General features: G+C 40.4%; 5 protein-coding genes across 6 annotated transcripts; 4 read left to right on the top strand and 1 right to left on the bottom strand.

The window, feature by feature from the left end:
• Window positions 1–2,208: 2,208 nt before the first annotated feature.
• Window positions 2,209–3,266, top strand: LOC109603715 (putative uncharacterized protein DDB_G0286901). The gene is made up of 3 exons (XM_049968738.1): window positions 2,209–2,467; window positions 2,517–2,558; window positions 2,612–3,266. Exons 1-3 carry the CDS (start codon window positions 2,425–2,427, stop codon window positions 3,109–3,111), a joined length of 585 nt encoding a protein of 194 aa, XP_049824695.1. The 5' UTR covers window positions 2,209–2,424; the 3' UTR covers window positions 3,112–3,266.
• Window positions 3,267–3,455: 189 nt separating this feature from the next.
• On the top strand, window positions 3,456–4,974 carry LOC109603707 (MOB kinase activator-like 3). 2 transcript variants are annotated; one of them, XM_020020198.2, is made up of 4 exons: window positions 3,456–3,582; window positions 3,675–3,825; window positions 3,880–4,223; window positions 4,275–4,974. In XM_020020198.2, exons 1-4 carry the CDS (start codon window positions 3,541–3,543, stop codon window positions 4,392–4,394), a joined length of 657 nt encoding a protein of 218 aa, XP_019875757.1. In that variant the 5' UTR covers window positions 3,456–3,540; the 3' UTR covers window positions 4,395–4,974. The 2 variants fall into 2 exon arrangements, with proteins under 2 accessions (XP_019875757.1, XP_019875756.1); XM_020020197.2 differs by having other exon boundaries at window positions 3,478–3,591.
• Window positions 4,975–5,553: 579 nt separating this feature from the next.
• On the top strand, window positions 5,554–11,179 carry LOC109603718 (zinc finger protein 423). The gene is made up of 3 exons (XM_020020208.2): window positions 5,554–5,969; window positions 6,267–9,537; window positions 9,591–11,179. The coding sequence occupies exons 1-3, from the start codon at window positions 5,847–5,849 to the stop codon at window positions 10,088–10,090; spliced, it is 3,894 nt and encodes a 1,297-aa protein (XP_019875767.2). The 5' UTR covers window positions 5,554–5,846; the 3' UTR covers window positions 10,091–11,179.
• A 42-nt stretch (window positions 11,180–11,221) lies between these two features.
• Window positions 11,222–18,781, bottom strand: LOC109603720 (egalitarian protein homolog). The gene is made up of 5 exons (XM_049968978.1): window positions 18,210–18,781; window positions 14,692–15,570; window positions 13,194–13,705; window positions 12,760–13,140; window positions 11,222–12,707 (listed from the first exon to the last, which is right to left on the bottom strand). Exons 1-5 carry the CDS (start codon window positions 18,475–18,477, stop codon window positions 12,048–12,050), a joined length of 2,700 nt encoding a protein of 899 aa, XP_049824935.1. The 5' UTR covers window positions 18,478–18,781; the 3' UTR covers window positions 11,222–12,047.
• Window positions 18,782–18,876: 95 nt separating this feature from the next.
• On the top strand, window positions 18,877–21,043 carry LOC109603695 (zinc finger protein 93). The gene is made up of 3 exons (XM_049968980.1): window positions 18,877–19,173; window positions 19,228–20,380; window positions 20,446–21,043. The coding sequence occupies exons 1-3, from the start codon at window positions 19,051–19,053 to the stop codon at window positions 20,823–20,825; spliced, it is 1,656 nt and encodes a 551-aa protein (XP_049824937.1). The 5' UTR covers window positions 18,877–19,050; the 3' UTR covers window positions 20,826–21,043.
• Window positions 21,044–22,105: the final 1,062 nt, after the last annotated feature.

Here is a 22,105-nt window from a genome sequence, read left to right as displayed (position 1 = left end):
AGGATAAAAATGTAGCCAGTAAAATCAATAATATGAGTTCCCTGCAATGACAAATCAATCGTGTTGCTTTTACTAATAATTAATATCCGACGCCGTATAATCATGGACAGTAACAAATTAACTGTGATAAATTATTCACTTGTAACAATAAATCAATTTATATTAAAGCAGTGTAAAAACACTGAACTTCCTGTCGTTCAGTAAATGGTTTAAATAAATACAATTTACTGTTAGTTCACATTTATAAAATGGTATTGCTGCATGTTATTACAATATTATTATTATTATTATTAGAAGATTGTGTGAGTTTTCCTGCCCCAACAACAAACAACCCTCAATTTTTAGAATGTCTTGAGGAAATAGTTGATGATTATCTCAAAGTGCGGGAGCCAGTCTTAAGACCAATCACCGTGATTGGCCAAAAAAATAAGTTAACGGACCTGAATTTCAATTTGGATTGGCCAACTTTGTTGCCCGTCGGCAATTTGTTGTTGCACAAGTACACCAACTTGTTGATTTACGCCCGGCAAATCGCCGATTTCGTCAGCATCATCGACCAGATCAAAAAGTTCAACCAGGTGATGGACAACGAGATGAGAATGATGATTTGGAGCAGCCACCAAATGAACGTCACTGAGTTGGGTATAATTTTAAGGCGGGAGGACGTGAACGCCTTGTTGGTGATGGACGTGCCGCTCACAGTTTACAGCTTCAAATCGTTGCTGACGGAACACTTCAGCAACAAGTCGTACTGCTCGGTGGAAACGCAAGCGGTACCGAACGTGGGAAGCCACAACTACACGGTACTGTTCGCCAACTACGAGCCGTACTTCATTGATCTGGCCAACAACTCGGTCAGCGGCAAAGACTTAAAGGACAAGGGCATAGAGTTCAACGTTTTGGACCTAATTGCTGACGTCTTCAATCTGACGCTGCGCTTTGTGATGTCGAGCAAGTACTTCGATTACGGGGACGTGCAGGAGAACGGCACGGTGACCGGGGAGCTGAGATACTTGGATAAGTACCAAGTGGACGTGGCCATAAGCGAGTACTCCCTCACCGAGGGTCGAACCAAGAGGTTCCACTACAGCTTCCCCTACCTGTGGGAGAAGCTAAGCTGGTGCGTTCCCCATCAGACCCAGCACCTCACCATCGGGATGCAAATCTTCGACTTGTACACCGTGCTGGTGCTCGTGGTTGTTTTGATTTTAGGCGGAACCGTTGTGTATTTTACCTCTGAAATCGACTTTAATCTTCTGATTTGGAAGCAGTGTGGGATAATCTTGGGTACTCCGGTCACCATTTCCGACCACCACGTGGAACGATGCGTCTTTGGGGTGTACTGCGTCATTAATTTCTTTCTGAACGCCGCCATTATTACGGCCCTGACCAGCTCGTTGTCCAAGGTGTCCAACGAAGAGCTGTACGGTACTTTGGACAAGCTAGTCAACAGCAAGTTGGACCTGTACACCTTACCAGCTCAAAAAGTTTACTATCTGGACACTCCGTTGTATGACAGGATTATTGGTTGTGACAACTTAGATGAGTGCATGGGGGAGGCTGCGTACTCTAAGAAGTCAGCCTTTGCCGTCCCCAACATAGTACCGGACTACATTTCGGCCCCGTATAAGACAAAGTCCGGGCAACCTCTGTTGTACTGCCTTAAGGACTCTCAAGTCGATGCTCCAGTTACATTGTACATGAGACGGGGTTTCCCCCTGTACAAAAAGTGGAGCCACAAATTACTTGTGTTTGCTGAAATGGGTTTCGTTTGGAAATGGATTAAGGATTACATAATACCAGTAAACAAAGGCCGTAATCGAATTTACTTGAGTTTTAACAGTTTAAGATCGGTGTTCTTGTTGTTGATTATTGGAAACTTGATGTCGGTGGTGGTGTGGATTTTGGAGCTTCTAGTTTTTCGTTTTGCTAATAAAAATGGAACAACTGCCACAGATTATATACGAATTAGATTTAACAACAGGATAACTACTTAAAATATGTTATAAAACATCTAAACATTTATCAAGCATTAAACAAACTGCTTTGAACTCGATTTAATTCAATTCCTGAATTGTCATGATCTTATCTCTCATTTTACTTACTTTGCTTACAGATTATGTTTTGCCTGAACTGAAACAAACTAAACTTAATCAAAAATTGCTTAAACAAACTAAAATCTGTCCTTGTTCAAAGAATATTTCACAATACTTTATCACCAACATAAAAAACAAAAGGCTTATTAAAAATGAATAATATTAACTGCTCTAATTACATTTTAAAATGCTATTTTATATTTGCATGCTCCATAAAATTGTGTCAACCTTCCAAACCTTAGGCCATTTAAATAAATTATGTAAATCAAAGGATATATAAACATTTAGTGGATAAAACCAATGATCACCAATAGTACTACCTAACAACATGTCTCGTTTCTGTATTCTGTTCTTGTTTGCTGTGATAACTGGTAAGTTATGACTTAGAAGGGGATTTTCATTTAAATGAATTGTTTTCAGTTAATTGTGCACCAGTTGATGATGAACCTGAAGGAAATAAAAGTAATAGTAAATATTTTTATTCAATTTATGTACTTATTGTGTTAATATTTAAGGCAAAGAAAGAGCTGCGAAAGACAATCCATTATCAGGAATTGGAAGTGCCATAGGTTCTCTAACTGGGAACAATAACAACAAAGAAGCAGCAAAGGAAGGACCACTTGGAGGAATAGGAAACGCTATAGGGACTTTAACTGGAAACAACAATAACAAAAAGGAACCAGAAAAAGACAACAATCCCTTATCGGGACTCGGCAACGCCTTCAATTCATTAACTGGCAGTAACCAAAACAGCAATGGGCAAAATCCTTTAGCAGGACTCTTTGGAAGTGGTTCTCCTTTTGGGGGACTACCAGGTTCAAATTTGTTCTCAAAAATGCAGCTGTATTTTGGTGGTAACATGGGGGTGTTGATACCAATGGATGCCATTCCATCTGCGTTTATGCAAACATTGAGCAATTTGGCTAATTTGCAACAAGCAGCTTCGAATCCGGGAGAAGCTATTCTTAAACCTATTCAAAATATTGGGAATGCCATAACAGGAAATAAGAGTTAATAACTTTGGTGTTATAAGATAATTGTATTTATAAATTTAAAAATCACAACAATATTAAAATTTTCAAAGTACTTGTGATAAAAATAGATTACGTTAAATAAACCTAACCTTGAGTTTCTAGTAAAGATAAATAACAATGAATGAATCATAGGAAGATAAAGGAAATAGATAAAACCTGTATTTAGATCTAAGTCAGTTCAATTGTAATAAATAGTTTGATTTAAATTGTATTTTTATTCAAGTTTACACAATATAATATTGAATTTTAAATTTGTGTATGGCGCCATTTTCGATTTACGCGTACTTCCCCCGAATTACTCAACCTATTCATAGGCAACCAACATTACGCTCACACAAATACGTCAGTTATCCCTGGCATTTGATAACCTAGAATTTCGAATTGTTTACAATAGAATATTTATAGATGTGATGGCTTTGAACGGGTTCCTCGAGTTCTTCCAAAAGGAGAAGGTAACAAACGTACGCTGAACCATTTAAATTGCCGACAGTTTCGCCGCTTTCGCCACCGTCACGCAACGACGCAATAACACTGTTTGTTTTAGACGTTCCGACCGAAAAAACGGTTCACCAAAGGCACGATACGGTACAGTTTGCACAAACAGGCGCAGGCCAGCCTGAACTCCGGCATTAACCTGAGGTCCGCCGTTAAATTGCCCGAAGGGGAGGATTTGAATGATTGGATAGCTGTGCATGGTAAACCATTGAGTTGTTGTTGTTTTTCTAGGTCATAAGTGATTTTGGTTTTAGTTGTGGACTTTTTCAACCGGATAAACTTGATTTATGGCACCATTTCGGAGTACTGCACCCCGCAGACGTGCCCCACAATGTCAGGTGGTCCCAGGTTTGAGTACTTGTGGGCTGATGGTGATAAATATAAAAAGCCCACCCCATTGCCGGCCAGGGAGTACATCAGCAACCTGATGGACTGGATAGAATTGCAGATCAACAATCAGGCACTGTTTCCTTGCACCTCGGACATGCCTTTCCCAAAGAACTTCTCTAGTCATTGCAGTAAAATCCTTGCAAGGCTTCACAGGGTTTTCGTCCATGTTTACATACACCACTTCCAAAACATTGTCACAATTGCTGCAGTAAGCGATCGTTTATTTGTTTATAAACAACCATTAAGTGTTTTGTTTTAGGAGGCACATGTCAACACCTGCTACAAACACTTCTATTATTTCGTAACGGAATTCGACTTGGTGAGCAGGAAAGAGCTGGAACCGTTGTCAGAAATGGCATCCAGAATATGTAAAGACTAACGTCTTGTCCACCACTAATAATCCTAATCAATTAACAATAATAGCTAGACTGATTTTTAATCTAAGCAACAATTTTGAATAGACTTCCCGTCAATTGGTGAACAAGTACAAAGTACTTAAGGGTTTTAGATGTTTTACGTTTGCTGCTGTTTATTTAATTGCGGTTTTTGCTGTTCTAATCAAAATTGCTTGTCACCTAAACCAGTTTTATAACATTTTTATTACGTATTGTCAACTTCTATATACTAGATTATATATTAAGATTGCACAAATTGATTTAAATTATATATTTCATATACTTTATGAAATATTTTAATGGATATATTTATTTACTCTAATATATATTTACAATTATATCTGTTAATTTAATGCTCATTGTATTGTGTTTGTATTTTGTTATAGTAATTTGTTCTCTAAAGTATTGTTCCCACTATTCTGATGTGACAAAAGGGTTGTTTTAAATTTATATTGTAGGTTTATTATGCCAAATAATGATTGTATTTGCAATTTTCTGTTGTACACTAATTATGCAATTTGTTTTGTTTAGTTACCTGATTCACAATAAAATAAAATAATACAATTATTTGTTTCAATTTTTAAATTCCAAACAGTAAAACTGAGATATCTCAGAAAGGGCTACGATAATCAAAATTAATCAAGAGGACTTTTTTACTCTAAATTGTGCAAAGAATATGAAAAGCTTAATTGTTTTAATAAATATTCAGTGATATAGAAAACAGGTTGGAAAAAAGGGGGAACCCCGCAGAATATACACTACTGTACCATTATGGAAAAATTTTATTACCTTGAATTGTTGCTATGTATTTCAAGAAGCTACGTACCAAACAAATTTAAACGTGATTAGACCAACAGATACGAAAATAACAGAAAAAAAACATGTTTCAAATTTAAATTTGAATGGCTGTATTTTCGTCATGAAGACCTTTAGAAAAAAAGTTCACTTAGATTTTCTCTATTATTGGACGCGTTCTATTCGGTCCCAAATTGTGACCACCTGTTTTAGGGACACCTCGTACATCGCAAAGTATTTAAATAAAAATCAGCAACGGCGCCATCTGTTCCCGGCACCGTGAATCGATCGCGAAACGGTGGCGCCATCGCGCGTCGCCTCCTCAAACCGCCCGCTAAAATGGCGACCGTTGTTTGTAATTGAACGGCGATTTCGCGAAACCGACTAGATTTTGCGAATCACCCAACGGAAACGGCGGCGATGTACGCGAACGTTTGACCAGCGAGCTGTAGATACGAGCGGTGCGGCGATGCGCTAACACCGTACGGCCGTTCAACCGCGACCGCCACATAGAGTGCGAGTGTGAGTGAGTGGTGTGCCTCCTCTCAGTCAGTGCGGCACAGTCGTCCGGGGCTCGAGTCTCCGGCCCGGGGATGCGGTGAGATGTGAGCAGCGGGTGGTGGCCGAGAGAATGCGCCGCGATGGAGACGACGACGGCAACGACGAAGATATGCAGGACCTGCGGCAGATTGGCGCAGCAGCACGTGAACATCTTCAAAACGGAGGGACTCAAGTACAAAATCGAGACGTGTTTACCCATTGTCGTAAGTTCCACCCCCCTGTGGGTTAGTTAGTTTTTGTTTGTGCTTGGGCTGCAACATGGCAACTTGATTGTAAACAATGGGGCATAGAATTCGACGCCTCAAACTTCCACCAGCTGCTGGTTTGTTAGTGTTGCAGTTTACAACAAAACCATGACCTACGTATTGTGTTTGTTGTTGTGCTAGTAGTAAACATTAATAGATAACGCATAGACCTTGATACTTATTGTGTAAATAAAATCCTATTTGAATCCAACTCATTCATTTTTAGATAACTAGTTTTTAATGAATGATTTGCAGGTTTCCCCACATATCTTGTTGCCGGACACGATATGCACGACCTGTCTGGACAACGTCGAGAATTTCTTCGACTTCATCAAGAACTGCCTTCAGAACATCATAATCCTGGAGCAGCAGTACGACGTGCACGAATCCTGCCTGAAAACCAAACGGCGATTCGAGAAAAGTTGCTCAGTAAGTCTGGGGCCAAGCACCGAGGACAAAAACATCCAAACCGAATACTTGGAGATCCTACGCCTGGACTGGAACGAGGGTGTTAAACAAGAGGAGACAAGGCGTGAAGGGTTGGTGGATTATGAGCTGTCAGACCAGTCAGATGGTGAAGAGGATGGTGGCAAAGTAGAGTTGACATCCAAGAAGCTGGTAATGAACGACATTAACTTGTACATTGATCAGTTGTTGACCCAGAAGACTGACATTAAAAAGCACTACTTCGACGACGTCGAAAACAATTTAATATCTGAAATAACCCAGAGGAAAGACCTGAAAAGGAAAGGTGATGTCATTGAGACCCGACCAACTAAAATATTCAAAATGGACACCTCAAACAGGAGGAAAAACAAGCAACCAAAGAAACTGGACTACAAATCAGTCCCATTAACCAACGGCTTGTTGCTGAACGACGTTCTAACGGAGCCGGAGGAGGTGCAGCCTAAAGTCGAACAACTCCAGAACAACACAGACTTCAACAAGGATTTAACTTTGTATTTACCTCAGATATGCCTGTTGTGCGAGTCCAGCTTTTCTGGGGCTGCGGCCCTGGCCACCCACGTGTACGAGACCCACGGCATTGACATGGCTGAGGTGGTGGGCCAACAGCCCAACGGAGTGCCCGAATGTGCTGTGCAACCTCAGGAGACCGAGAAAAAGAAGAAAATCCCCAACCTGGTGAAAATATCCGACTTGAAAAAGGAGGCGACCGACGACAACGAGCAGCCCCCCATCCTGATGCCCAGCTTCGTCTGTCCCATGTGCCCGGCAGTCTTCACCGCCAAGTCGGAGCTGTTCGTGCATCTGCGGGTCAAGCATCCGGATTCGGTGGCCCTGATGTGCGGCATGTGTATGCAGCAGACCAGCACCTCCCTGAATTTGCGCTCCCACGTGGAGACCTGTGCCCAGTCGCACCACTTCAACTCCCAGTACACGTGCCAGCTCTGTTTCTATGCCGACGACGATCTGGAGCTGGTGGAGAATCATGTGCCCGTCCACCACTTCTTGGTGGAGATGTGCGCCAAGCAGAACGTCAAGTTCGAGCCCCTGCAGTACGTGAAACAAGGCCCGGGTCGCCCCAACATGCTGTTCTGCGAGCTGTGTCGCACCGACGATTTCCGGGGCTTCAAGGAGTTCAGTACTCATCGCAGGCTGGCCCACTCAATTTTCCACTGCGATTTGTGCACCAAATTGTACGGTCGCAACTCCCACCTGTGGAAACACGTGAACAGGCTCCACAAAGGCCACTCGCGCATCACCTGCCAGCTGTGCTTCAAGACCAGCGCCTCCGAGTACCACCTGCAGCAGCACTTCAACAAAATCCACGGGCCCAAGGTCATAAAAACCACCCCGGGCAAGGAGCAGCTCATGGCCGGCGACCACGAGGACTTTATGACTCAGAAGTTCCAAGGCTTCGACTTCCAGTCGGTGAAGCAGAGCTTCATGAAGCAGGAACTGCTCAAGCAACAAAAGCCTACCCTCAAAACTCCCGTTTTGGACCGCAGCAACTCGGACACCAACTCCAACAGTCACTGCTCCGACAGGGACGAGGGCAACGAAGTGGCGGACGCCCCCAAGGCCATCGACTCAACCAGCGACCTCTACACCAACATCATCACCAATTACACGCCCCCCGTTAATGTGGGGGATCATAAATGCCCCAAGTGCGGCAAGAACTTCCAAAAGAAGCCGATGCTGAAGAAGCACAAGAAAAACTGCAGGCCCAGGCTGCAGAAGGACCTGTTGACGCGTTGCAAGAGCTGCGCCAGGGTGTTCAAGGACAGGCAGAGCCTCACCAAGCACCTGGACAATTACCACTCGGACTACGCCTGCGAGATATGCAACGTGAAGGTGCAGAGCAAGTGCGAAATAGTCTCGCACATCAGGTTCAGCCATCCGCAGTGCCACCTCGTGTGCAAGCACTGCGACAACATACTGCGCAGCCGGGAGGACATGTCCCAACACCTGGCCAACCACAACGAGTCATTTATTTGCCAGTTCTGCGCCGACTCGATACCCAGCAAAATCAAGCTCAAGATGCACGTGCTGAGCCTGCACCGCAAGATACTGAGTCTGAGCTGCGGCGTGTGCCTGAAGCTGTTCGAGACCCAGCACATTTTGCGCGACCACGTCCGGCTGGTGCACAAGGACCAGCTGTCGCCTCTGACCTCCTGCACGGTCTGCGGCAAGAACTACGGTTCCAAGTGGAAGACGTTCGACCACCTGAACAAGAGTCACGGGAAGATCTTCAAGGCGTGCAGGATATGCCTGGAGGTGTTCAACGGCGACGACGAGCTGCAGACGCACACCGAAACGGCCCACTTGAACAACTCGTTTAAGCTGAACAAGAAGACGGAGAAGGCCCATGAGGCGGATGAGCGGGAGGAGAAGAAGGACAACGATCACACGGAGTACGACAACGAAACGGACGACGAGGAGGAGGGTGAGGAGTACGACTCGAACGAGGAGTGCGGCGACGACAACGGGGAGGAGTCGAAGTACGCGTTGGCGCAGGAGCTGAAGATGTCGCTGCTGGAGAAGCGACTCACGGGCAAGAAGCTGACGGAGGAGGAGGCCAAACCCATCAGTCCGTCCAAGAGGCAGAAGAACACGAGGACGAGGCGGGACAGGGACAAGTCCGAGGACGATGCGGTGGCCAATCCCCAGCACACTAGCTCCAAGCGCACCGTCTACGTTAACAGTAACGATCCGTCGTACTGTGAGATATGCTTTAAGAACTGGCCGGCTAAGAAGCACCTGTGGCAACACTACATCCGGTGTCACAAGACTGAGGCGGCCACAGTTTGTGGTATTTGCCTGAAGACGAACGACAGCTACGAAGCGTTGCAGCGTCATTTACAGGAGACGCATCCCACGTTGCTCCATGGACAGGGGTACGGGTCGAATTTTATATGCAGGATTTGTGGGAGGTATCACAACGCCAGCTCCAAGCTTCGACTGCACATGGCGATTCACGAGAACTTCGACTGGAGCATCCTGTCGTCCAAAGAGGACGACAAACTGGACAATAAAGACTCCAAGGATGAAGTCAATGGATATGGTACTACTTAGTTATTTTATTAGTTGCTGAGCCACTAATTTTGTTTGTTGTAGGTTACGACGACCATAAGTTGCACGAAGAAGCGGATCTCGATGACGTCAAGTACGAGAACGACATCGAGAGCATTAATTATGAGGACGACATTGAGCAGGTGGAGCTGTCTGAGGACAGTGATGGTGAGGCTAATGATGGTAAGGAAGACACATCCTCGGACGACGATGAGGAGGACGAGGATGAAGAAGAGGAAGATGATGAAAGTGACAACGAGAACGTAGCCAACAGCAGCGATTCACTGAGCGTTAAGAGTGAGCCTACAGATGACGACGACGACGAGGAGGAGGAGGAAATGGGCACGGAAGATGGCAACAGTGAGTCCGAGTGGACGTCAAGGAATATGTTCGGGCGTAAGCCCGAAGAGCTCGACTCAGCCATCAAGTCCATCAGCTATGGTTGTGAGGAGAGGATTGACGATGAGGTGGAGGAGGAGTACGAGATGCAGTCGCCGGCTTTGAACGAAAACGAACTGGCTTCGGCTGTCGGCAGCATATTGTAAAGTTATGGACAAATAGGAATTTTTAATGTAAACGTCTCCGATTTATACTGGAATTAAGGACATTAATATTTGTAACCACATTTACAAAAATTTATTTATTATTTATGTTGTATTGACGTCAATTTAAGCCCAGTTTGCTGCAACCCGCAGCTGTTATTGTTAATTTGCCAGGATTTTTTGGGCAGTTACTCCCCCCCCCCCCCCAGTTGGCACGACGGACACGTTCTCCAACACGAAATGTATGATCTCACCGGGAACGTCTTCGACTTGGCCCCACAATTTAAAATAACTTGGATGTGTATAGCCACTTTTTAACTGTTTCAAAAGCTTTACCGATTGGTCTCATTTAAATGTAGTGTTTGATTGTGGTTCACCGACGTACCGTCGACGAATCTTTTAATCCGTACGTTTTTAGCTTTTAATAAGTTATTTTTTGTATATATGTGAATGAAAAAAAAAATACTCACTGTATTTGAACACCTTTTGAAATTAGTATGGAAAAGGGGTTCATGGATTAACCAGGACGGGCAAGGATACGTTTCTTGTCCATTTTGGTTAATTACGAAAGAAGTTCTTTTAATTGCTCACGCATTCTACCCCCCGTATAATTGTAAGACTTATTTCGATCATTCCATTATTTGTCGAGTTTAATCTGAGCAGGCGGTCTCGTTCTTGTCTACATTTATTAAGTCATTTTTCGATTAGAACGAGTGTGGGTGCTAAAATATACCAAATTTACATGCAACGAGCCCCCCTGCACTTTACGGTTCATTAATTTAATACCTCCTTATAATAATGTGATTGAAAAATGCCATATAAATTATTTAATATTTTTTTACCAGTTTTTTGTATATAAATGATACATTTTTTTTGTAGGACTGTTTTGTTGCCGGCGTTGGTCGGCCAAATTTTTTTGAGACTGTTATTTTTATTTGATTTAAGCTTATTTGTAGAATAGTCGTTTTATATTTATTTTTTGGACTCATTTTCTATTCTCTACACTTAAGTCATTCCTTTCTATAATCTAAAAAAGTAATTAAGATTATACGTGTATATAAAATGATAAGTAATAAATATTTTGTAAATTAACCTGTGTTTTTATTCACTATAAAAAAAAATAATACAAAAAGATCGGTGTTTAATAAATTTATTTATTTTCTTTTTTTTATTATTTGATCCTCTACCAGCAAAAATGATGTATGATTTAAAATACATGAACATTGCTCCTTGTAATACAAACATAGCCTTAGTCACCTTAAAACTACTTTAAGACACAAAGGCATTAATAAATAAATAATGTTAATTGGCTAATAACAAATATAATATACGAAAAGTTGTCGGACTCTGCGCCAACTTTCGACAATAATTCAATTATTTTATATGTATATAAATCGTTAACAATAAATGTATAAATAAAAAAATTACAGTCTCACGACCGTTCGCTAAAATATGGCAGCAAAAAAAATATTTTGCTTTATTCATAATATATAAAAATCATATAAAAAACGTTAGGCCAACCAATTGTAAAAATAATCAGATTAATATAATTTGATATATGCTTACTAAACCTAGATTAGTAACAAACAAATTTCACTATAAAAAGTTTTTCAGTATTGGTAAAAAGTGATATGAATTGTATTGCCTAGTTTCATTAGTACTACTTAAGTAGTGGTTAAGTAGTAAAACAATATACATTTTTTATTAATTAACAAACATCTAAAATATCCTCGACAACAAAATTAAACGAGCACCATATCAAAAAATTCAATAATCACATTAAAAATATCTTTAAGGCCATGAAAGTTATTTTTTCCCCACGTGTATACATTTCCAAATTGAGCATTTAATCGTCTAATACTACTTACGGTACCGTGTATTCGTTAGTGCTTGGATTCCTCCAATATATAAAAGACAATCGTCGTAACAACAACCCTCATAGAAAATAATAATCAAACGATCATTCGGTCGCCTCGTTAAAGTAAATCTTTGTAACTACAATATCACCAGTGCTCAACGTTTGGGTGCCCACGTTGTCGTGGTTCTCCTTAACGCAGCCAGGATCCGTGTCCTTGACGGAGCTGACGAAGCTGTTCGTCGGCGACACGACCCTCTCGTTCTTGTACCCGTTGTTCAGCTTGTGACAGTTGCACGAGCACTTGCCGTCCTCGCTGGGCAGCAACGCGGCGGCGCTCAGAATCGACTCCAACTTGTCTATTTTATCCAGACGATCTATCTTGTTGTCGTTCAAAATCGAGTCGACCAGCTGCATGGATTCGGTCAAGCTGGTCGGCTCGGAGTTGCGGGGGGAGGTCATGTCGCTGTCCAGGCTCGGATAGTCTTGTTCGTTGTCGCCCTCGTCGTCCGACGAGTTGTCGTCCCGCTCCTGTCCCAGGCTTTCGAGTTTTTCTAACTTTTTCGCCACCTTCGCCGACGATTTCAGCTTCTCCTTCTCCTCGTCGGTGAGTTCGATGTACCTCAGGAGCCGCACTTCTCTGTTGCTCAGCACCACGCTCTTGGTGGCCTGGGCCAGCTTCACCCGAAGCTCGGCCACCTCCGTTTCCGTCTTGCGTTGCCTTTTCTTTAGTTTGACGTCGTCCGGCGTGATGTGCATGTGAATCTATCAAATAAAATTAGTTGTATTTGATACTAACTGGGTCCTGGGTACTTACCTGTTCGTCGCACAACTCCAGGAACAACCCCCGGTTCTCAGGTTTGATAGCCTTAACCATAGGATAGTAGATGTTCTCGTTAACTAAGCTAAGACAGTCGGCTGAGGCGAATAAAATCATTTCGCGTATCAAAGGCCTCCTGGACCAGTATCTTTGGTCCCTCTTGTAGATGTTCTTCAGCTGGTCTTTCATGGGATTGCCGGGGGCGCCGTAGCTCTCGCACAGGGCATTCAACGCCACACTCTTCGCCTTGTAGACGGGACGGCCGGTCTCCTGGTACGTCAAGACGGCGTGGGCGGCTTGCGTGTCAAACACCGCCTTCAGTTTGATGTTAAACTGTCTGAACAAGTTCACTGCGTCGTTCCGACAGTCGTGTACTATCTATAATTGACACAATTTTACTAATGTTTTTATATTTTATGAGATAAATGTACCTTCACGACGTCACCACTCTCCAGTATCTTCTTCAGACCGTAGTCGATCATCTGGGGGCACGAAATCAAGTCGAAAACGTAGCAAAAACCGTTCATGGTGGCGATCTCTATCAACGTCAAGTGGCCGTTTGGTCCCAAGTTGATGCCCTCGCAGTCGAAGCCGACAGCCACCTTGTCCTCGGCAAAGGGCCAGTCTGCGTCGCCCATGCCCAACTTCACCTTGGCCATTATGTCGTCCACCACCATTTGACACTCCCTGGTGCTGCAGATGACGCGGGTGTTCTGGAACAGCTTCACCTTCCACTGTTCGGTGGAACTGTTGGGCTGTCCGTGGTGGTTCATGAAGTTCTGGCGTTCGCGGCCCGTGTTCTCTTGCAGGGTCTTCAGGACCAGGTTATTGATACGTTGCTTCAATGATTGATTGTAGTTGGGGGTTTGTTTGGGGCGCACGTCGGTTGGCGGGGGCGACGGGTCCTCCTGGGTTTCGGGGGAGGGTGGCTTGTTAAATTTACCTACGAATATAATAATTTTATCGTTAAAAGACTTATAGAACAAACTATAAGTAGAATATTACATCAATACAAGTAATTATGGGTAAATTCACAAAAATTGTAACTTTTCTAAAGAAAATCTTGTAATACTTTGCCAAAAAGAAGTACTTAAAGAATTATGGTGGACATAATAATAATCTGTAAAATACATATTTTTAATGAAAAAGGTAAGAAACAGATTAATAAAGTAATAAGAAAGTATTATCAATGAAATTTATTATAAATTAATGAAAATGAATGCGTTGGGAGTACAAATTTAGACCCTCATTCAGTTGATAGTTAGTCATCATTTCCGTCCCCTCTTTTTAGTACATAATATTTGTCATCAGTACAAAACAGTTTCATCAAATTCCATTGAAATTATAATAGTTATCATTGTTTTCTTGACCAATTCTGACACTTTGTTTTAAATAAAAACAAGAAAACTCTTCATAAAATTTGAAGGACTACAAGAAATAAATTTGCTTACAAAAAATCGTATGATACAATACTACGTGACATGAAATGTAAATAGAATTGTTTCTAAGCCCATATTGTTGTCAAAACTGCCTTAAAAATGTTGGCAGTTACTTTAATCATCTTTTAATTGATATAAAATATTAAAACCTCATTACACTGATTGTCACCTGGTGCTATTTTAGTTCCACCAGCTGATCAACAGGTTTAATCGTCGCCAAAAATACGATTACATAAATACCCAGTATTTACAAGCAAGCGTTAAAATTGGCCAGCTTTCAAACGTCGGGTAAACATTAGAATCAAACAGGTGACTTCCTGCCAGCGAATGCCTAATTAAAATTCGTAATTTGAATACATAATGAAAGTATAAGTGTGGAATGTTGTCGTGCCCACTATCGAATTAACAAACAGTAGGAACTCGCATTATTTTAACTCTGAATAGCGATTGTGTGTGCCTTTGTCATGTACGATTTAGACGGGTGCCTCACCTAATCGAAAGTTGACGCCTTTGGCGATCTTCTCGTCGATTTGCTGAGCCGTCGGTGAAGCCGGTGAGGCCGGAGGCTCTGGCGACAGCGACTTCTGGGCGGCGGCGTCGTTCTGCATCTTCTGCTGCAGCTTCGGCTGCTTCAGCCGGTCGCTGATGGAACGCGGCCCGGTCGGCACCACCTCCGGTTTTTCCAGTTTCTCCGGTTTCTCCACCTTCTCGATTATGGTGGCGGTGTTGTTGTTGTTGGCCAGGTTTTTGGCGTTCTTGGTGGTTTCCAAGTCGACCTTCTCCTTGACCTCCTTCGGCTTCGGTTCCTTGACGTTGTTGCTGAGCTGCGGGTTGTTGATGTGCTTCTGGTTGATCTTAGGCGGCTGCAGCAACGTCACCAGGTTCGATTGGATGTGGAAGCTGTCGGAGAACAGTCTCAAAAAGCTGGTCAGGTGCGTGGGCGTGTTGAACAGGTTGGTCCACATGGCCTCGGGCAGGTTGCAGCTGACGATTTGGAAGAGCTGCTCCACCAATATGGGGCCCTTGACCTCTATGCATTGGGCCAGGAAGTCCAGCAGGGTTTGCGTTTCGACCGGATCTATCTTGACGTCCGGTTGGAAGTGGAGTTCCGGGGGTGCGTGGGACTTGACGTCCGAGTAGTTGGTCAGGATGACCGTTTCCTTTTCGTCATCCACCAAGAAGGTGTCGGGGTGCTTGAGTAGGAACTCACGGAACTCGTGGAAGTGCTGGCCGGACACGTGTCGTACCTCGGGACTGGCTTGGGAGCGGTGGCCCAACAAACTGCGGATGGGTACCTCGGTACCTTCGCCGTACTGCGACAGTTTCTCCGAGAAGTACTCGACAGCCTGGGTGTTGTAGTCTTTACCGCCTAGAAATTATTAAAAATAAAATGTTTTAATCTAGGACAAGTTGATAATTATAATTGTTTTAGAGGCAATTTTATGGACGATTAAATAAGAATAAAGCTCGTATCTATAAATAATCATATTTAATGTCTACTGCACCTTTATGAGCAATAAATCTTGTTATGTTTATGAGACGATTTGTTCCAATCGATTTGGAATCTGTTAACATGTAATTTATCGGCTTTCAAAAGCAAATAAGTTTAAGATGTTTGTTTTAATTATTGCAGTTTGTATTTGCAACAAATTTTATGTGAAATTCGTTAATATTTCATCATAAATTCAATTCAATTCCAACAAATCTTTTTCAGACATTTATAATTAACACATTTATATACAATCTGGGGATAAATATGTAATATATAACAAATTTTTATAACTTGACAAACTAGATTTTTTATACAACTTTATATTATTAATTTTTTAATACATACTTATGAGAGCCTCTCAAAAAATTCCCCCATTGAAAATAACAAAGTTATTGATGTTTTAAGATTCACAAAATTAAAAGTAAATAACAAACACCCTGTATAAAATACTAATAATGGCTATTTATAGGAGGATCATTGGTTAAAGTGTATGTAAACAACTTTTCAGCATCAAAGCTGGTGACTTTACAGATATTTTAATTAGACCATCTGTCAAAATTTTTGGAAAAAAGTTAATAACTCAAAAACTATTGGATTTAGGTATAGAACATTGTACAGCCATTTTATTTTCATTTATACGTAGAATTTAAAAAACAAAAAATATACAGGGTGTTCCTTTGAAAATAACAAAATTATTGATGTTTTAAGATGCACAAAATTAAACGTAAATAACGAACACCCTGTATATAATTTGGAAATTATAATAATGGCTGCTCATAGGATGGTCTTTGGTTAACGTGTATGCCAAAAATGAACCTCCCAGCATCAAAATTGGTGACGTTATAGACATTTTAGTTAGACCAGTAATGTCAAAATTTGTTGAAAAAAATTAATAACTCAAAAACTATTAGGTTTAGGTATAGAACATGGTACAACTATTTTACTTGCAATTATATGTAGAATTTAAAAATCCAAAAATATCCATTGCAAATGTCACTTCCGACAAAACCGGAAATGTAATTTTTTCAAAATAAAATAGAAATATAATTCAAATCAAGTTATAATTGTTATAAAAATTTCAAATCCATTCTTTTTTGCTTTCTCTATAAACTTTTAATTAAAAAAATTGTGTGAATCACTGTGTATATTATACAAATTTAAATGAATCCTTAATTGTAAGAAATTTTATTTGAAATCTAAAGAAAAGGCATAATAAATAATAATAAAATATAATATTCAATTGATATAGAAAAATTTTTCAACACCATTTTTTTCATTTTAGAGATACTAATTTAGTGTTATCTATATTATTAGATATTTATATAATTATTATATAAATTTAACATATTGATATTGATAAATTGAGATCAAATTTATCAAATCATCATAAAGTTTCTTGATCCTGGAGATAAATTTTTTAAATAGATTTTATTTCAAACATTTTCAAAGTAATAAAATTAATTATTTTATTAATTTTTGTAAAATATTCTCAATATAAATTCATAATATTTATGATTAAATATTTATAATACACAACAAAATGTGTTCTGCATCTTCACAGGAAATATTTTTTGCCCCATTTATGCCAAACGTTCTTCTAAAACAAATAATCTTAAGCTGTTTATTTTAATTCGTGCAGATCCTGCTTGAAAGAAATTTTATTTGAAATTAATGGGAAAACTATCCCTCCTAAATTATCATTTAATTATGTATTGTATGTGGAAATCTATTTCACAAATAGAGAATTAATATAATATAAATTGATATTAGAAAGTTGAGATTGAATTTAGCAATTTTCTTCACCTGCAGGATAATAATAAAAAAATTGCACACAAATTTAAACATGAAAAGCGAATATTTGTTATTCCAAATACACATTTAACAATTATACTAAAAACCTACTTGCATAAATCACTCATCTGTAAATTATTCAACATTAACAGAGTAATTACTGGTTGAATTATCATTTAACGTTTTATATTTATAATTAATTGATAACCGAAAATTTTTAGCACACGCTAATAAACAACAATTTCTAATATCAACATAAGTCATAAGTTTAAAAGTAAATAACGAAAAACACTGTAAATTTATGCCGAAATTACATCAGTGCTATTAATAAAAAGGACGTTTAATAAAGCTAATGAAATACACGATTTATTGTCAAACAGATAACAATATTTAACATATTTCTTAATTAATGCTAACAATCACGTGTAGGTTGTATAAATCACACCAATTTTTACTGCATTCAATAATTTATGTGAATTTTGCACAATGATTGAATATTAATTAGTATCAGAGAAAAGTGAAAATTCTTGAAGGTGTTCTATTTTTGTAATTGTCCGTAATTCAATTATTCAATTAACTGTACACCTTTTTGCTCGACGTTTTGCTGCGTACGGACTATTTAATGGGCAAAGAAATTAATGGACATGCAAATATTTGCATAATGTTAATAAACTAATGCGAAAACCTGCTCCATATACAAACAGAGAAAGTAAATTGCAACTCACCCGCGCTGTTCTTGTTGTTGCCATTCTGGAAGGTGTTAATGGTCACATATTCACCTTCCATGGTGAACAGGGCCGGATACTGTAGCAAGAACTTCTTGAGCCCGCTCTGCGAGCCCCCGGCGATCTGTCGCATCTCCTTGGTGAAGCCCTTGGAGCCGAACTGGCAGCTCAGGTCGTGCAGGGTGCGGGGCTCGCCCTTGTCCAGCAGCCTCTCGAAGAAGAACAGCAGGGTCATGTTCCTGGCCAGCTCATACTGCATCGCTTCCATTTCGTCGCTTTGTTTTCACTCGAAATCAATAAGGGACCACTTGTTCGCGGACGTGGGATTCTGGCATCATCGGGTTCGGGGGTGGTGATTAATTATTAACGCACCGTTTCGTGTAAATAAATAATTGAGTTGACCCTTATTTTTTTTCTTGGTTTCCGGTGTTGTACGGCACTGCACTTGGTGGTTGTAGTGAGCACTGGTGGTGGAGCGGCGTCGGGCAATTTAGTGTTTGAAAAAATTGAAAACTAAATACATATAAAGTAATTAAAATAAAGCGACTGGTTAGAATGTCAAGTTGGCCGCCGCCATCTTGAATTCTTCGTCGACTTGCATCGACCAAACATTTGGTCGACGTCACTGGTAAACATGGAAAATTCATAATTAACCAATTTTTTTTTAATTTTCCTAAATTATATACCTCACCGAAGCTATAGCTTGTAAAGCTTAGAAATCCAACGATTTAGTGTGTTAACTTAATGTACAGTAAAAGGAGTTGCATACTTGTAGGCGCAAGATGCGCACAACTGCCAACTCCCGTGCGAGGTTATGTTTATATGTTTGTAAACTCGGATAATGGAGTTTGACAAAACATGCTGCGTTTGTTTGTTGGTTCGAGAAGACTTGTCCAACATATACGAAAATGACGGCCACACCACCACCTACTACGATAAACTCAGAAGTTTCATACCTGACCTGGTAAAAACCTGAAATTCCCCTTTAAAAAATAATTTGTTAAATTGGGTTTTTTAGGGCTGGTCCAAAAAGTTCAACATATGCATTGACTGCATAAGAGACTTGAACGTGTCCTACGACTTTGTTAAAAAATGTACCGAGTCTGAGCTGACGAGGAAAGACAACTTACCACTGAGCGAAACATTTGATGTTGACACACCTAAAATCCAATCAGGTGAGGACCCTAAGCCGGAGCCCGATAGCTTAACTTGTGAGGAGTGTGGCAAAAAGTTTAAGCTACAAAAATGGCTAAAGTCGCACGTAACAAAAATGCACAAAAAACAAAAACTCCCCGAACAACCACTGGAACAAACAAAGTCGGAGCCCGAAAAGCTGGAACCACCTGACGATCTGACTGACGTATTTAAAGACCTAGACTTCGACACTGCCGACAATGACGACTCCGACTTCGAAGCCGAGCCGGAGCCAGTCAAAAAGGAACGTAAACCCCGAGCCAAGGTGGAGAAGCAGAAAAAAGTGCGCACCAAAGTAAAACTGCCGGTCAAATGCGAGTACTGCGGCAAAGACTTCAACCGCAAGCAACACCTGTTGGCCCACATCAGGTGCATCCACACCTTCGAGAAGCCCTACGAATGCGACCAGTGCGACGCCAAGTTCTCCCTGTCGCACAGCCTGTTGGTGCACAAACGGCGTCACAACGACGACAGACGTTACGTGTGTACGTACTGCGGGAAAAAGTTTTTGTGCTCCACCGACTTGCTGCACCACAACAAAATCCACCTGAACAAGCGTGAGTACAAGTGCGAGCCCTGCAATAAAAGTTTCAACACTATATCGGTGCTGCAAATCCACAAAAAGTGCGTACACACGGACCCCGAGTTTTGGAAGCACATCTGCAGCTACTGCGACCGACGTTTCCCCATTAAAAGCAGCCTGACTGCTCACCTCCGTAGGCACACTGGGGAGAAGAACTTTTCGTGCAACATCTGCGGCAAGAGCTTTTACGACAAGAAAATGGTGGAGAACCACTACAGGAGCCACACCGATGAACGGCTGTTCAAGTGCCACTTGTGCGAAAAAGACTACAAGGACCGAGGTGGGTTAAACTTGCACCTGAAGAAGGTGCACGACGTTGGGAACGCCACAATACCGCCTCCGCCGCCCAAGAAGTTCGGCTGCTACATGTGCCCCAAGGCGTTCTCCAGTAGAGGTAACACTAATCATTAAATTTACCAGTTTTATGTTACTAACTTTTTTGTGTGTGTGTGTCAACAGGGAAACTGCAGAAGCACATATGCACCCACACGGGGGAGAAAATGTTCGACTGTCACCTGTGCGATAAGAAGTTCAACGACAGCTGGTACAAAAAGGTCCACATGCAGCGCAAGCACAACCTCACCCCTGCCGAATTGGAGCGCAAGAACGACGCGCCCTCAGTTTATCCCGTGATAGTCAACGTCTTTTCCTCGCCGCCCCAAAACCAGATGCAGAATCAGCACCTACAACCCGTGCAAGGGCAGGTTTTGACCCAAGCCCCCGTTTTAAGTCCCCTGCAGAACGTGGCCATGCCCGGCAATCACGGAATGGTCCAGGGGAATCCCTCACCTTACAACACAAATGTTGATTCGTTTGTCAAACAGGAACTTTCCATGTGAACTTTAGTTCAATACTCGTTGTGCATTTTATGATTAGGTTCAGTCCGAATAATTGTAGCTTTGCTTTAAATATTGTATAAACACACCAATACTGTACATACGTTTCTATTATGATTAAGGATTAATTAACTGTGTACATACGATTTTAATCTATAATTTAGAGACTAATTTTACACGATTTTAATTGACATGCAGATGAATAAATATTTTTTACATAATTTGAGTCTCAAAATAAAACCATCCCAAAAACTCGATGAAATTGTTTCAGTTTTTCTGTCATAAAAAATTCAATCTTCAAGATAATTTAATAATTTTTTAGAATGATGTAGAAAAAACAATAAGGATTTATGTTTTGGAAACTACATATTTCTATCTCTTCTAAATTTTCCTCAGTGCACCCTCAAACTCGTCTTGGTTCTTTATACGATAAAATTACGGATCTATTTTAGTTTTCCTGTCAAACAATTCAATTTTCAAAGTAATTTAATAAATTTTTAGAATGAAATAGAGAAAACAATAAGGATTTATGTTTTGAAATCTACATATTTCTATCTCTTCTAAATTTTCCTCAGCGCACCCTCAAAATCGACTTTGTTCTTGATACGATAAAATTACGTATCTATTTTAGTTTTCCTGTCATAAAAAATTCAATTTTCAAGGTAATTTAATAAATTTTTAGGAACAAATAGTGAAAACTATAAGGATTTATGTTTTGAAAATTACATATTTCTATCTCTTCTACACTTTCCTTAGGGACCCTCAAAGTCGTCTTTGTTCTTAATACGATAAAATTACGGATCTACTTTAGTTTTCCTATCTTAAAAAATTCAATATTCAAGGTAATTTAATATTTTTTTAGAATTAAATAGAGAAAACATTAAGGATTTATATTTTGAAAACTACATATTTATATCTCTTCTAGACTTTCCTCAGTGCACCCTCAAAATCGACTTTGTTCTTGATACGATAAAATTACGGATCTATTTTAGTTTTCCTGACATAAAAAATTCAATTTTCAAAGTAATTTAATAATTTTTTAGAATGAAATAGAGAAAACAATAAGGATTTATGTTTTGAAAACTACATATTTCTATCTCTTCTAAATTTTCCTCAGCGCACCCTCAAAGTTTCTTTATACGATAAAATTACGTATTTATTTTAGTTTTCTTGTCATAAAAAATTCTATTTTCAAGATAATTTAATAAAATCTTAGAATGAAATAGACAAAATAATAAGCATTTATGTTTTGGAAACTACATATTCCTATCTCTTCTAAATTT

The sequence above is a fragment of the Aethina tumida genome, chromosome 6 (assembly GCF_024364675.1).
Source record: "Aethina tumida isolate Nest 87 chromosome 6, icAetTumi1.1, whole genome shotgun sequence".
Lineage (NCBI taxonomy): Eukaryota > Metazoa > Arthropoda > Insecta > Coleoptera > Nitidulidae > Aethina > Aethina tumida.
The sequence above is the reverse complement of the archived record's forward strand: the minus strand, read 5'-3'. Positions and strand labels throughout refer to the sequence as shown.